We start from the raw sequence: 17,243 nt of genomic DNA, 5'->3' as shown, positions 1-17,243 counted from the left end.
TAAACATCATTACTCACCATAGAACAACGTTGTGCACTTTATCAACAGCCACTACAATGAGACGCTCCCGGTATACATTTGTTTGAAGCATATCTCTCCACTTTTTAAAACCTACTGTACTAGCAATTCAGGGGAACCAAACGCCGGCTGCTATTTCTTTGACTCCACTAACTGCCTTAAGCAAAACTCTTGGACGTCTTTTAGAGAGTCTATACCAGGAACTTTTATATTTTTGAGAACGCAAAGTTTAGCTGATCATAACTGCTCATTATTAGACACGTAAACACAACTGATTCTCTTCCTTGTACGAACTTCAGAGCTTTGTTTCCCGGGGGACCAAAAATCACGACACTCGTGTCTCCCGGAATTCTGGTTACTTTCAACAAATCAGAAGACGACTTTGACATTCTTACAGGGTTTCCAGATACACATTAGACGTTTAGCCAACATTCTGTGTGCGTCCCGTCTGAAGCTGAGACTAAATTGTGTCCATTGGCGTCCATTCAAGTTGACTTTGTATGTAATCTGCTCACGCAAATCATTGAATTCACATTTGCTGTGTACACCCCATAACATTTATAATTTTTAGAATCAATTCTCTAAAATGACTTTACACCGACTTTAAATGCTTGGCTTGAATGTGCACATGATCTAAGTTAACAATTTCCATTTTAAATACTTTTATAATGTATTACATTTGGCAAAAACCTGCAATATACAACAGAGAAACTGCTTGGAAACCACCATTCTCACGCAAGCCTGTCCACCTGAGTTTGTCTGAGCCGGCACAGACTGCAGACTTTGATAAGAAAGAAAGTTTGTTCAGAAAGCCTAAACCATCTGGCACATAAACAAGGACAACCTGTGCAGTGTTATCTTCATTTAAATAATAGTACCTTTCGTAAAACCGCCTCTCTGTTCATTACAGTAAGCTGCAGTGCAGTAACAGTTACGGGTTGAACTGTCATTCTCAGCGCCCGTCTCCTCGCTGAAACCATTTTACCGTCAGTTATTTCCTGAAGGTCTGCAGGAGTGTCTGTCTTCAGGGACTGTGTTTTGAGGGAAATCAGTTAGTTCGGGAAATCTCTAGAGAGCAGAACTCATCGCATGTCAGCACGCCGGTACTCTACTGGATGATTTACCTGGCTTTCATGTGAAAGCGGCAGTCGTGTCATTCTTAAGTTTGACGTGGCGGCTTCACGCACTGGAAGATCCTGTTAAACATTAATGCACCGCTTTTGTGGATGTTTTTGAGGTTGTATTTTTATAGTTCTAGTGGATAAAAGCCTATAATCGTAGAGTCACAAACAGGGTGCGGATTGTGAAAAAATCAGAGGGGGGATGTTTTTCAAATATTTTTGAAAATAAATTATGGAGCACAGGCTTATATTGATTATTCAGGGTATTAAGCTATTTCTTGTGACTGTTGAAATAAAATATTAAAAGAAATGTAACCAGTCATACTCGCACCCGCCCTGAGCGAGATTCAAACCGAGATGCTTTGCGCCAGACATGCAAAAACACTTTTAATAGAAAAAAATGCATTGCACAACGTACTCTCAATATAACAATAAATAGGCTATATATGCCTACTTAGACAAGACGTCAAATTTAGAAAATAGTCTCTTTGATGACGGACTTTTGACCTTTTTTCCTTTCCTTTGTCATTCTGTGAATTCCCCTCGATTAATGACTGTAGTTTCTGCTGTCTCATTATCAATGGTAATATTTCTGGGATTGTTTTGTGACGGTCCTGTAAAATACGATGATATGCTGTTTAAAATCCTTTTCATTTATTATTTGGCTGTTTTCATGCTGAAATAGACTATGGATAAGCATGGATAAGGATCATGACATAACACCCTGTTGCCTATTTTCACAAGAGCAGAAGTGCTGACCATAATCCATTCCTGATTTTACTGTTGTTTGCTCTATTGCGTGGCAGCGTTTTTACTTCTATTTCTAGTCAATTGGTGACCTGCAGGCCAAATGTGGCCCTCCAATCATTTTCATCTGGCCCACCGATCATCTTTGTCTGATTTAAAATCAGCGTGGTTACTTTTACCTTTCCACTGTGCATGATAAAAGATGGCCAATAAACTGGAAAGAGAGTCTAAAAGGGGCTGTGTGCAATGCCAACCATGTGCGGGTACGTAATTATCGGATACAATTTGGACGCATAAAAAATAAATAAACTTAAACTGCATGTGACACGCCAACCGGAAGTGATGTATTTCCGTGTGTTCCAATCAAACATGGTGTGCAAGGTGAAAATTATTAATCCTTTTTTGTTTAACTTTATCAGCAACACTTGATACTGATAAGTAAATGAATAAATACATTCATAGATTAACGGCTCTTGCGCTGGAATGAGCTTCCTCCACGTTGACAAAGATTAAACTAAAATTTCATTACGACTGCCACTAGGGGGCGAACTCCGACCGTCGTGTCCGGATGTAGTGTATAATGGAAAGGTGGTTTAGCCTAAAATATATCTTTAAAATACTCCATTCCTGATTTTACTGTTTAAAGGAAAATGGTACTGTTAAAGCAACACTATGTAGTTTTTTTACCTTTAAATAATGTCTCTAAAATGATTTCAGTGATAGAACAACTTTAAACTGGACAAATTGTACTGTTGCTGCAACCTGAGCAGCCTCCTAGCTGCTACAAGCATACTCTGAAAGTGGTGGTGGAGGGTAGAGCACACAGCCCTGCCCCTCCCCCTGCCTGCAGAAGAGTGTCTGATACCAGGCACTGTTGTGCTTTTCAACCACATGGGGGAGCTGTAAATCATTTTTACATGAAAACTACATAGTGTTGCTTTAAAAAGGAAATCATGTAGTGCAATTTTAGTCATTAGAAGACGACAGGCAATATGTTGTGAATACTTGAAATTTAACAATTTTTGAAAGTTAAACGGTTATAAATAAAAGACATTCAAGAGATCTACAAGTGTTGATTATTTACACTTGCATCATTTTTATTAAAATTTGGCTCTTGCAATGTTGAACTGCAATTACTTTTAAAGTATTAAAAAAGAAAATATGAGTTTTTAGTAATTAAAAAGCAAAATACAAAAGAAGTGTGCATTTTTTTTGAAAATGCATGTTTTTTAATATATAACAAAAAACAACATAAGTTATAACATATATAATATAATATAATATAATAGTTCAAAGTAAAAAATGTATAAAAGGTAAAAATAGGGGTAAACGTTTGGCCTGCCACATACCACGGGTCTGTTGAATGCTGTATTCTGATTGGTTGAGAAATGTTCCAGGGGTATGGATTATTTTTCGATAACCACACACCTAACTTGTAAATTGTCTTAAAAATAGGCACCAGAGCAATGTTTGTGATAACCGTGGTATAAGCGGAAAAATTGACTCGTTTGAATTATTTGAAAATAATTTTCTTATAATTCGATGGCCCGTCATAAATTATTCCTTACTTATTTTAGGCCGTTTATGTGGCCGTTTGATGACCAGTAATCATGGGGGGATACATTAAATAATAATAATAATCAGAGGCAGGGATATAAAGAACGGGGGGGCAATCACAACTTATCCTTTTTTTGTAAGCAATGTTTTTTTTTTGCATTAGTTTGTATAACTCTGTAAACGTTGGCCATGTAAGTCACGTCGAAATCTGTTTTCTGTGGGATGAAGTTTCCGTGTGGGCCCGTAAATGATTCTGATGTCCTGTTTTTTCTGCTATGATGCATTGGGGAACCGGCACAGATTCTTCAGAGCGTGTTTAATGCGGCTATTTGTTGTCTCCCGTCGTGTATAGCTAATTGTTCACCATGTGTCCTCTCCATGTGGGCCTTGTTGCAGTTCGGTGATTTAATGCATGTGTTTGCATTATAGCATCACAGCCCGTGGACAGCCGCTTATGTACAGGATCCTCTCCAAGTACCACGCAGCTATGCCATATCCCGTGTCCCGTGGAGTGCGAATTATCCCCGTGGGGCGCCTGGGGACCCTGCACCTTTGAGAATTGTGATGAACGTGCCATAAAGAAAGGTAAGCATGGATGCAACCAACAATATATCTACTATACTGGGTCAAAATGTAAACATCCCCTATTTATATCACCTTTGCAGTATCAGTGTATTGCCTACTGTATAAAGTAGGAGCAGTCACGCAAGAAGAAAGTCTTAATATTTCCAATATGTACAGATTACATCAGATGCGTACATAGCTATTGCCCACAGATAAACAAACCCACTCACATACAGTACTGAGTTTAAGCATATATACCAAACCTCAGATACAAGCGCTTGAAGGGTTATATCATAAAACTATGCCCTGCAGGTCTTTAACAAAAAAATCATAAAAAAATTGTATATATTTAGGACTACTGAGATTTTTTTTTGCATTATAATATAAGAGAAATTTGATAATCCTATGACAATTAAGCACTCCATTCAATTTCTCATTTCATGTTGGCTACACAAACTGCTGCACAGTAGATATGGTAAATATTCATACGTTTGTGGGACTTTTACTGCAGGATTCAAGTTCAGACGACGAAAAGTCACTAATAATCCCACGGGTGGCGAGGGAAGCTGTCCTCATCTGGTGGAGGCCATCCCATGTGAAGATCCCACCTGTTTTAGCTGGCAGCTGGTTAAACTGGAGGACTGTGTTCCTGAAAATGATATGGAGTGTGGTGGGGGCACCCAGAATCCAGAGGTTCGCTGTGTCGACAGTGAAGGTGACAAGTCAAGTGCAATTCACAATAGGCATAGTATAAATACAGTTTAAATGTCTGTATTTACACACACTGTTTAATGTTGCTCAGAGGGATGTGGATATACACTGTGATTACATTTACATTTATGCAGACGCTTTATCCAAAGTGACTTACAGTGCATTCAAGCTATACGTTTTTTTTTATCAGGATGTGTGTAACCTCTGCGTCACTAATGCAATGCTCTACCAGATGAAATACAGGAACACTACAATTACCAAGGAGGCATCATATTATTTATTAACTTTAGGACAATTGTGTCATCAAGCTGTAGCCGTGTACTGATGTTACCAGGCACCGGCTATGAACGAGAAGGTGCCAAAATGTGCAAAGTTGTTCACATCCTCTTTGTTCTTTTTTTGAACCTTTGGTTTTGTTATCAAATAATAAATGCAGAAACTCACTTGCATCTGCCGGCTGCACTGCAAAAAATGATTTTCTAGATTTTTTTTATATTTTTGTCTTGTTTTCAGGAAAAATATCTAAAGATCCTTATATGAAGATGCTTTGTCTTGAGGAGCAAAACAACCCAAGAAAATAAGTTTAGTTTTTAGACCAAAAATATCAAATTTAAGTAATTTTGTGCATAAACAAGCAAAAAAATCTGCCAATGGCGTAAGCACATTTTTCTTTAATTTAGTGTTTAAGAAAAATGTTCAAGATATTTTTATGCACAAAATCACTTAAATTTGATATTTTTGGTGTAAAAACTAGACTTCTTTTTTATATATATTTTTACTGTAAAATACTAAGATTTTTTTTTCTTGAAAATCATTTTTTTGCAGTGTGCAAAAGTACTTTAATTGTACAAATGAAAGCGTACTGTCCACCCAGGGGCGTCATGCACCAATTTTTTTTAAGGGGGCACAATGTGCACAGCTCACAGAAATTTGTGCATACGCCGACATCAAACGAAATGTATTATAGAGCTTTCAGTCTTTTCCGTGACACCTACATTTCTAACAATCTGAGCGCTTTCATGCAAAAACCTCCAAAATAAAAGTGTTGACTAACTTTTATATCAAATACTATTTCAATCGTAATAATGACATATTGGCATCATATTTATATCTGAAATGGCATATTTTGTTTGTTTACATTTTGTTTAATGACTTGTTTAATTGTGTCATTAATGCATTTTGCACAACAACTGCATTAACCTAAAAATATTGTCATTTTAAATCCATAAAGTACTGTATATAAACAACGAAAATGAATAAGCTATAGCCACGTGATTGATTTTAATGTTCAATAATGATTTTAGAAAAATATGTTCAGATAAAATTATTAGAGGGACGCATTTTTGCATTAAATTTTACCTCATATGTGAGCATGTGTGATTCCGCTCCCCGTGAACTCTGGCGAACTTTGGCGTTGTACCAAGAAGATGAATCTAGAAATCGCTGAGAAGAAAGACATTAAACGGTAAAACCAGTACAGCAACAAACATTAAATAACATAAAAAATCACATATAAGCCTGCCTAAACAGATACGTTTTAAGACGAGATTTAAAAACTGAAAGACTAGAACTGTTGCGAACATCTACAGGAAGAGAATTCCATAGATGGGGTGCATCATAGCTAAAAGCTTGTGATCCCATAGAAGCTTTCCGAGTGCATGGCAGAACAAGTCTAAGTTCAGATCTTAGAAATCGAGGAGTGTATTTATATGAGATCTTGGAGGTATGAAGGAGCCAGATTGTTAAGTGCTTTGTAAGTTAAAAGTAAAATTTAAAAATAGAGGAGACTACTGTGTTCAAAAGTGGGAGTTTTAGTAATGACTCGAGCTGCAGCATTTTGTACTAACTGTAACTTATGCAAAGATTTAGAGGGGAGCCCATAAATCAAAACATTACAGAAGTCAATTTGCGATGTTACAAGAGCATTCACTAACATAGCAGTGCTCTTGGGTGAAAGGACAGGACGTAGATTATTAATATTATGAATATAAAAGAAAGCAGAACGGTAACTTTATTTATGTCAAGAATGACACCCAGACTTTTGACCTGGTTCGATAAAGAGACAGAACCGTTATCCACTATAATAGAAAAAATATTTGACTTGGTTGTTGTATTTTTTGAACCGACAAGAAGAATATCTGTTTTACTGCTGTTCAGTTTTAGGAAATTACTTGTAAACCAATTTTCACAAATTGTCACATAAGCACTCTCCAAGAGCATAAAAAGGAAACTTTGAAGAAGGTTAAATAATAAACAGAAGGGGTCCTAAGACCGAGCCCTGTGGAACACCAGTGGCAACATTAGTAGGCTTTAATTTAAACTGTTTAAGTTTTACAAATTGAATGCGATCTGTAAGAGAGTTTTTACTGTTTTTTGGATCAGTGGATGGTTTTATAAGTTGTGTAAGAGCGCCACATAATGGATTGATGTAAAAACACGTCAAGGGAAGGGAAGCATTTTCTCTTAATTGACGAGATAACGCGGGGAAAGAGTTGAAGCCCTGTACTTAGTAGGTTTTTTCCACAGCGTCTGAAATTGCTAATTATCCATGATTTCTCCCTCGAGAAACTTTTTTTATGACAAGATCATAACGAGTGCATGTTGCACGGTTCTTTCATGCTGGTGAATTATCTCAGCTTCCGCCTGGTCTTTTATCCAGGATTTAAAGAGACCAGCAATCTAGATGCTAGTGTACTCCAAAACCTTTTCTAGGAAAATAGTGCACAAATATTTCCACTGCTCCCTGCAATACATCAACACATGAAAGAAAATTGCGTTTGTTGAACGATATCATGGCTTAGTGTAAAAATCCCTTAGAAAACTGCAACTGAAGTGATTCTAAAAGCGCAAAAATAATCATTGACACGATGCTTGCCAAATGCCTGCACTGCCAAAGCAGGGTGGTAGATTCTCACTGGGTTTCTGTCAGCTTCAGTGGCGGTTGTCTTTTAAAAGTAAGATTGATATTGAATCGGGTAATTGGCCTCTAAAAGCTTATACAGTATCCTGGAAGAAGGCAGTCGTATCTTTAGCTCGTGTGCGTCTCTAGAAGAATATCTTACATCTCAGCTGGAGCTCCTTACATTTGTAGTTCTGTAGAGAAGTGTAAACATGCTGCTAATGGTGATTCTGTCCTCCAGCTGCTCAATAAAGACAAACTCACAGATTGCTGGAGAGACCGAATAAACCCAACCTGATCTCTTATAAATTCTCCTCTTCAGAAGAGTATTGTGAGAAGATGCTTTCTTCTGCATTGCTGAATCTGCAATGTTACTTTCACATATCAGGGCTCCAGACTAACTTTTTTCACTAGGAGCACACTGGCCTCCAACTGAAAATTTTAGGGGCACAACCAGAAAATTTAGGGGCACATACCGTAAATCAACATGCTAACCAAATATTCACATTTCTAATAAGTAATACACTGTATTACTAATAAATAATTTGATGATAGATGCAGATAGTACAATGTTCTGTTTAAAATTCAGTGTCACATCACAAAAAAAGGTAAAATTTACTGGTCGCACATGTGCGACTGGATGTAAAATTCAGTGGCACAGTCTCAAATTTTGGTGGCAGAATGGAGCCCTGCATATGTAATGAAATGAAAATGTAAAATGAATTGATTGCATAATATGCTGATTAGTTAAAGGTGTCATGAGCTTTCTAAATTTATAATCGGTTATTTTTATCCAGGTTTTAACGCTCTGTTGGAAAGATGCTTTTGTGATTGACATGTCACATTTAAAACTTGGATGTAAACACGCAATGCTAAACTGTCAGAAAAAAGATTGAAATCTGTACCTTGTCTGTTGCTGGGATGGTACATAAAACATAATACAATTTTGTTTTTGTTTTGGGTACACTATAATGTACCTTAAGAATCTATTGTGTACTTTTAAAGGTACAGATAAATGGCACAAAATAAGTCCTTGGGGTATAATAATATTTCAATTTCAATGTGTTATTTACCCATAAAGGTACAAAAATTAACCTTTGAGGGTGCCACCCCAGTTGCAGAAAAGGTACGGTTTTAAACCTTTTATACTGATAACGCTTGATTAGCCAACAGTTTTGCATATTCAAGTGATGCTGTGATGTTTTGGTAAAAACGTGTACATTTTTAAATACATTTTAAATTATCACTAGCAGATGGAGCAATATGGTAAACACATCTTTGTTTTGCAAAATTACTATTAGCAGTTCATCATCCTTTATTTACAATCTCTTTGATAAGTTTGCATAGAACAGTGTCATGTTTAAAAGCAAATTTGCAGTAATATAAAGTGAACAAACGAACAATGTCTTACTGAATTGTTTGGAATCTGGAATTTCATCCATGCTTTCATTTTTAGGATCACAAGAAAGGAAATGCAAAAATGCTACATAACATTTTGTAATCATTGAAGGCATCTGTCATGTTGTTGCTCAAGGTGTTGCGTCTCACCTCCCGCTAAAGGGTTAATCAGTGGGTGGGACTAAAGAGGAGGTAATGTAGAAGTAGGCAGTGATCTTCTTTTATTGCACTTATGCGGCTTTCACATAGGACACGGTATGTGCTGCGCTATGAAACCTATTCATTTCAATGGCTTGCGCCGCACAAGGGCGGTTTATTGTTGTGTCGAGCAAAGCAAGGGCTCACGCCGTGGTAAAAGTTCAAAATAGTTTAACTTTTGGGTTAGGGTTAGGGTTAAATGACTATTTATATGTTAAAAGATCAAGGAAAATTTGATTTCTCAAATGATTTCCTCTTCATGACCCTTTAAATTCTTTCCCTGCCAGCATTTGTTTAACTCTTTCCCCGCCATTGACGAGTTATCTTGTCAATTAAGAGCAAAAACATTTCCCTGCCAATGACGCTTTCCTGATAATCTGTAATTCCGCTATTATCCTAGATAGCGCTCTTACCCAATTTATAAAAAACTGAAGCAAAAACTAATTTAACTAATTTTAAACTCTGTGTTATCGTTCTGAATCCGATCTGTAACACAATTAATTTACAAAAAAAATATTATTTCAGGTTTTTTCTCAAAAGTTTGTATTTTTGAAGAAATCTACCCCTATTTGAGAGTTTATAAAAAGAGAACAAATGAAGATAAGATGAAACGTTTTTTTCCCCCTGTTTTGTTTGTTTGTTTGAAAGCAGATGGTCTGTTCTTTTATTTGATATATTTGTATGTTTATATATTTTTAGAGAAAAATTTTCCTGGAAGGCATTTTGTGAAACTTTTGTGAAAATCACAAAAAAATGCTGGGAGGCAACTTTTTTAAAAAAGCCGGCGGGGAATGAGTGAAAAAAGTTGCCAGCCAGCGCTAGCTTTTTTATGATTTTCACAAAAGTTTAATGCCTTCCAGAAAATGTTTTGCTTTAAATATATAAACAAACAATATATTAAATGAAAGAACACACCATCTGCTTTAACAAAAAAACGTTTCATCCTACATTCATTTGTTTTCTTTTTATCTCTCAAGTAGGTTTCTTAAAAAATACCAAATTTTGAGCAATGCTGAGCAATTGCAATTTTGTGAAGGAGTTTTGTTAGAGATCAGATTTAGAACAATGATCAAAACATACACAGAATTTTTACTGTTTTTGGATCAGTGGATGCTTCAGCGTTTTATAAGTTGGGTAAGAGCACCACCTTGTGGATAATAGCGCAAATATAGATTGTCGAAAAACTCGTCATTGGCAGGGAAGCGTTTTTTTTTAATTGACGGGATAACTCGTCAGTAGCGGGGAAAGAGTTAACTAAATTATTCACAGTTCATGGCATGTATAATTATTTGTTGACAGTAGCCCTTAAACGAAAGATCATGTGACCCTGCCTTTAAAAAAACGGCACATTTTTTGTAATTTACTGTTTTCTATAAAGCCATTCTACATAATGTAAAGAACATTCTGTAAAAATATAACCTTGATATCTTTAATATTGATGGAGTTAGGTAACCTCAAAGATTGAAATCAATGATTAAAAACAATTGTCGCTTTGGTTGCTATGATACTCTGCTTTGCTTATCAGTCTTTGAACGATTTGCCGGTTGGTGATTGTAATATCTGTCCCACTCCTCCTGTGATTGGACAGCCCAGTGAAAAGTGACATTGATGAGCTGAGCGTTTCACCCAAACTTTTTTTAACTCTGAGCGCTCAGCGCTGAGCGTGGAAAAACCGCAAAGGGGCCGGCGCTCAGCGCGAACAAAACCCGCCAGCTGCTGAAACCCTTTTTGAAAAGCGCGGCACTTCCATTGGAAACAATTGAAAACATATGCTGGCCGCAGGCTTAAGTGTTTAGGTATACACGCCCCCTAATAGTTTTATAAGTTTAACTGCATTTAGGTTTCTGTAAATTCTGAAGAAATTTATTTTTTAACAGTGTATCAAAAAAGTACAGACTAATGTATATCATTACAGTATAACCTACAATTGAGTGAGCAAGGTCTCACTAAAACCATACTTTAATCAACCAAATAAGATCTAAAATGAGTTTGAAATGAATAACAGTAGACACTTTTCAGCAGATGATGATGTGTCTTGGTGGATTTGCAGTTGTATCTTTTTTGATCCATATTTATTGAACAGCCATTTGAGAATCTAAAAAGACAAACCGTCACAAGTTCGGCAAGAAAGCATCTGTTGTTTTCAAGAAATTATAACATCTATAAAATAATAACATAGACTAATGTTAGCATCTGCTGTGCGAGCAATCTAACGCCTCCGCCTCACCGTCACCTGACTCTGCTGTAGACCTCATAGCGTGCCAGATTAAATCAATCATTCGCTGATTAAAATTGATCTGCTAGTTGTTTTTTTACAGACAGGCCTGACATCTGCTTCGCTCCATCTTCAAAAGAGAGAGACGCCCTCGCAATATTTCTTCACAAATGGCGAGGCATCTGACACAGATCGATGTAAATATTGTATCGCTCTCTGCTACAAAAGGGAAAACCTGGAGAGTCCCTGTGCTTGATGAAAATATTTATGGGGTGTTTGTGGTTCACTGCACAGGCAGATAGGGATTTATTTTGTTGTTAGCGAATGTCCCTGTGCCAAACCAAAACCAGACTGATACTCTCATCTTCTGGCTCGGTGTAAAAGATCAGGAGAAAATCTGTGCCTCGATGCCAAATGGTGCCACAGGCAAACACGCTGACAGCGTTTGCAAGTTTGCACCTGTCAATATTATTGTGTTTTAATATTTTTAGAACAACAGGGTTTTAAAGTATCACTCGTGTGGATAACAGACCTGTTTTGGAGTGCATTACAAAAACATATCCAGGTCACTTTTCAACTCAAAATCAAAAGTAAAAGTATATTTAACTTAAAAGCAAAAGGGATTATTTTCATTATTCATGGTTTTTGGAAATTTAACTCTGCTTGTTTCTGCTTGCAACCTTATGTTTTAAGGCCAGAATCCTCTTATATTAGAGAAAAATTAATTACAAATAAAACATATTAAGACCCCTGAGGGACTGTGTTTATTTTTAACTCATTCCCCACCAACCATTTTTTGAAAAATTGCCTGTCAGCATTTTTTTTTTTTTTTTTGTGATTTTCACTAACGTTTCACAAAATGCCTTCTAGGAAAATTTTCATCTAAAAATATATAAACATGCAAATATATCAAATGAAAGAACAGATCCTCTGCTTTCAAACAAACAATAAAAAAACTGAAAAAAAAACGTTTCAGCCTATCTATATTTTTTTCTCTGCTTACAAACTCTTAAATATATGGAGCCCCTAAGGGGACATGGAGCAAAAAAAAGTTTAGTTTCGCGTGCTCACGTGAAACTATCGCGTGCGCGCATAAAACTTTCGCTTTCACGTGCGCACGCGATAGTTTCACGTGCACGCACGAAAATTTCATGTAATGCGAAACTAAACCTTTTTTTGTGTGTGAGCACAAAAATCTGAAATAATTGAATTTTTTTGAAAAGGAATTTCACAAAAGATCAGATTCAGAACGATTATCAAAACCTACACAGAGTTTAAAATTAGTAAATATTATGTTTTGCTTCAGTTTTTATTAATTGGGTAATCGCGGTATTACAGATTAACATAAAACCTCATCAGGAACACGGTTTTTTTAATGCAAATGTTTTCACTTTATTGATGAGATAACTCATCAGTGGTGGGGAAATAGTTAAATGCAATTTAACCTCAAGCATATGCAAATAAAAATATTAAAAAAATTGACCTTTTTTCCAGATGTTTTATTCAATCAACAAATCAGTTTTTCATGCATATCAAAGTCATCAAACAGATGTGATATTTTCCGATCATGCTGCATTTTCAATATATTCACAGCTACAAGTAGTTTCTGCTACTTATCATGTTTTGTGAGCAGGACCTAAAAATCCTACAATTATGTAACCGTTTGTGATGATGTTGTGTAATAATGTTGATCTTGTGCTTTGCTTCAGGTAAAGAGGTGGAGAAGGAGATGTGTGGTGATGTTGTCTCTCCTGCACCTGTGCCCTGTACGGTCCCCTGCCCTAAAGACTGTGCCCTCAGTCTCTGGACACAATGGTCCACCTGTTCCCAGACCTGCTCCAGCAAAACCGCCGAGGGCAAACAGATGAGAACCCGAGCCATTCTGGCTTACAATGCAGGAGAAGGTAAAAAAAACATCACATGGGATACACATTTGTGACCCTGTCTGTCAAAACCCAGCTATAGTCATTAATGTTATCTAGTAGGTGCATTTACAGTACATTGCAGATTTGTGCCAAACTTTAACGTTATTTTCTATTTTGGTGTTTCCATCAATCGATGATATGCAACTGAAACGTAGTTTTTCCTCTCGTGATAAGTCATTCCAAACATCACGTCGACTGATGTTGGTAGGTTTACTAATAACACATCCACCGCACTAGGCATTATTTTTAACCGAAGGAGACGTAAGAGTATTATCCAAACATTAATGCCAAGGAAAGCTCGTAGGTGTTTCTTGAAGGGTAATAGTACATTATTTTAAATCAAAAGTGATGTAGGAGTGTTATCCAAACATTATTGGCAAGGAAAGCCTCTTATACTTCGAAGCAGACACGTATTGAGGTGTTTTGGGGAGGTTTTAGTACACACCGCATCATCTTAAAAAATTATTATTTGCAGAAACAGATTTTATGCCTAAGGATTTCGACGCGCGTGCCCGATGTCAGCATTACTACAAATTGTTGGAAAAACCACCTCATGCGAACGTAAAAAACTTTTGCAATATATGGGAGTTTTTGCGAAACTGACGTGTTTCCATTGGTCGTATTTTCAATTCGCAATTTAAAGGGTAATGGAAATGCAGCTATTATCTACATAAAAATGACATTTTGTGAAAATATAACCTTGATATCTTTAATATTGACTAAGGCCATGTCAAAGAGTGAAATCAATAATTGAAATCAAATTTGATGCTCCTAAACTCATCATTAGAATTTAGTCTGGATTTCACAGACAGGGTCACATGTGCATTTTGTGTATTTTACAAAACTATACATACTATGTTTCTCAGTTTATAATCAGAATATTTACAATATTTTGTGGCCATGCAAAACCTAACAAACCTCTTTTTGTCAAATGTATAACCTCAGTCGTGAGCTTGTGCCACTTTTTCAGAATTGGAGCCACTTTTTGTTATGTATTTCAGTGACATTCAGACAGTATTTCTAAGTGTCCAAATCCTTTTTCGTCCTCGTAATTGTCTATGGTTTGTTGTGTGTAAAATTAATCATTGACAAAAAGCTATATTAAAAAAGATGTTTCTTAACCTAAAACTGTCTGATGGGTAATTTCTCGCGCCACAGCGATTTTCTCTGACATCATCACGAGTGTTCCAAGTCTCTGAAATACACAAGAAAAATTGTGGTCAATTAAAGCCACAATATGTAAGTTTTTTTAAAATATCCAAAATATCCTTTGCCATTGTTATTGTGTTATTGTAAAATAGCGATCTCTAGTGGTAAAAAAAATACTTACATATTGTGCCTTTAATAAAAAATAGTAAAATAGCTAATAAAAGAAATTTAAAACAGATTTTTATGCATTTTCTTAAAAGTTTCTAAATAAGGATATTTTACAAATCTATTCAATTTTTTCTCTCTATCAGGCTTTGATTGGATCATAAATAGTGGATGTTGTATACAAAAACTAAAAACTTATTGGACGAGATGTGTTGAAAATTTTTTTCCTTTACCTCACTCCGAGTGATGATGTTATACTGCAAACTAAGTGCTCTTCCGCCATATGATATTGTTCTGATTTTTTCGCTTAAAAAATTGCCACATTTTATTTTTTGCCACCATACTTTCTCGTGTAACTACTCAAACAATCTTTAAAAAGCGAAAACATGGAAGTGTTTGGGGCTTCTAAATTCATCCCTGTTTGGATCCTAAGGAATGAATGGCGCTAGGCTAAATGCTAACACATTCACGACGCGCTGTACAAAGATTAAGTGCACGCACTGAAAAAAGATAGATATGTATTAATTCGTCTAAGTTGAGGTAAGAACATAGTAAAATATTGAAAAACAGTGGTGTTTTCCTTGAAATGGACAGTAATTTCAGATAAAAAAAAGAGAATTTGATAATAGATTAATATTACAAAGATTTAAAATACTATAACATAAAATATTATTAGTTCACAATAGTAAAAAAAATAGATGGGGTTATTTTGATTTCACCTTGACTTTTATGTGGTTAAAAGTTTCTTGTTTGTAATTTTTCTGTCATAACCCTTTTAGAAGAGCCGGTAGCAATTGTCACTGTTTTTCTTCACAGTGGCATCAATGGTAGTGGCGTGGATAACAGTTATGGAGGGTAATGTGTATAAACGTCTCATGCTTTTAGACCCCATAGAGTAATTTACCTTAGAAGCCCTTTTAGCTTAGTTTGCATGGTCTAAAGAGACCATTGAGTCCTGTCAGCTAAATGTTTATCTCTTCTCCCAGTCCAGTATTTACTGAAACATTTTCACGTGTAAAGACGCTCATAACATTTGCTTCATCTCAAGGTCTCACGAGGGTCCCAAAGTTTCCAGAGCTCAACGGTACATTCGAGTTCTTATTTTCATCTGTTGTGTGCAGTGTGTAGATCTGTTTTCTAAAGATAAATAGATCGTGTTTGTGTAGGTTTATAGTTAGAGAGCGTTTATTGACACTTTAAAATGTTTAATGTTGCATCCCTGAAGAATATTTAAAATACTTTACGTCAATGAATTCGACTGAAGGCCTTACTATGAGTATATCTATGCATGTCTTGCTACATATCCGCTTGACATCTTAACATTACAGATGGAGAATGCAGCCAGTTGTGCATTGAGGACTGTATGCATAATGTATATCCTTCATAGTCGATCTGTAAGTCAGTAGAGTAATGAAATTCATATTGCAAAAATGAATAGAAATATTATTCCTCTTTAGAAACCACTGTAGCATGTTGCCATAAACCATAAACATGTGAAATATAAGTGCAGGCGTTCACTATCCTATCTGACAGCAGTGTTAAAGATTTATTTTCCCTATTATCCCCCATTTGAAGAATCACCCATAAACCTTTAGCTCCACAATCCTGATGCGTTAAACCTGCCAACCCCCTTTCAAAAGTGTGAGGTGTGCCTAACCCAAGGTTAACAGATGCCCTGGATTATAATTTAAACAGACATTAACCCAGGGTTAAGCATAGTGTAACCTATTGTTATTAGCATCCAACTACATGTCCGATATAAGTATAAAACAAGCTATGTAATGGATCTGCCGGTATAGGTTTAATAATGTGCCTGTAATTTAAAAGCAGGAAGACATAGAGTACGTGCGCACTTTGCTTTGATTCACGGGCGCACCGGGCACTTCTGTCATCTACAAACCTGTTAATGTCATCAATTATTTAGTCACCCGGCTCTTCTTCACCGGCTACATTGACTATACGCCACTCCTGAGGAATTAAGAGGAGGCAATTATGTGAAGTGTTTCATCCCAATCAATTTCAAACGAGTTTAAGTGTCTGGAGGAGATGCCGCGGTTATGTTGAGATTGTGGGAAATTAACACTTGACATCTTTCACTCCAAAGGAGGCGCAGAAGAAAAATCAAAGCTAAGACGACAACGCAGTTCCTCTGCATCGCCAGGGTTATTGTGCACACCGAACCAGTTTTCGTTGTGTACTCAAGCTCGTAGCTGATTGTGTCAGGAAAATGTCACAGTTTTAGACCTGATGCATGTCACTTTGCTCCTACAGGAGGTTCCGGTTGTCCGAACAGCAGCTCCCTGCAGGAGGTGCGCAACTGTAATGAACATCCATGCGTGGTGTATCACTGGCAGGTGGGTCCATGGGGACAGTGTGTGGAGGACACCAGCTCATCAACCCTCAACACATCCTCCAACGCAGGAAAAACCACTTGCGCCCTGGGAATGCAGACACGCAAGGTCATCTGTGTTAAAGTCAACGTCGGACAAGTGCCACCCAAAAAGTAATAGCGTCTATACAGCTGACTTGTACATTTATGATAAAGCTCACATTACACATGCTGTTTATGCTCATCT

The 17,243-nt window shown here is 36.5% G+C and overlaps 1 protein-coding gene across 1 annotated transcript in view; it reads left to right on the top strand.

The window, feature by feature from the left end:
* The window catches only part of thsd7ab (thrombospondin, type I, domain containing 7Ab), a 153,186-nt gene that overhangs the window by 75,040 nt on the left and 60,903 nt on the right, over window positions 1-17,243 (top strand). Inside the window, exons 6-9 of the mRNA XM_065298878.2 lie at window positions 3,873-4,028; window positions 4,519-4,722; window positions 13,138-13,332; window positions 16,939-17,170. Coding sequence (XP_065154950.1) covers window positions 3,873-4,028; window positions 4,519-4,722; window positions 13,138-13,332; window positions 16,939-17,170 — 787 coding nt within the window. The remainder of the gene's footprint in view (window positions 1-3,872; window positions 4,029-4,518; window positions 4,723-13,137; window positions 13,333-16,938; window positions 17,171-17,243) is intronic.

This window comes from Paramisgurnus dabryanus, chromosome 13 (genome assembly GCF_030506205.2).
Source record: "Paramisgurnus dabryanus chromosome 13, PD_genome_1.1, whole genome shotgun sequence".
Taxonomy (NCBI): Eukaryota; Metazoa; Chordata; class Actinopteri; order Cypriniformes; family Cobitidae; genus Paramisgurnus; species Paramisgurnus dabryanus.
The sequence above is the reverse complement of the archived record's forward strand: the minus strand, read 5'-3'. Positions and strand labels throughout refer to the sequence as shown.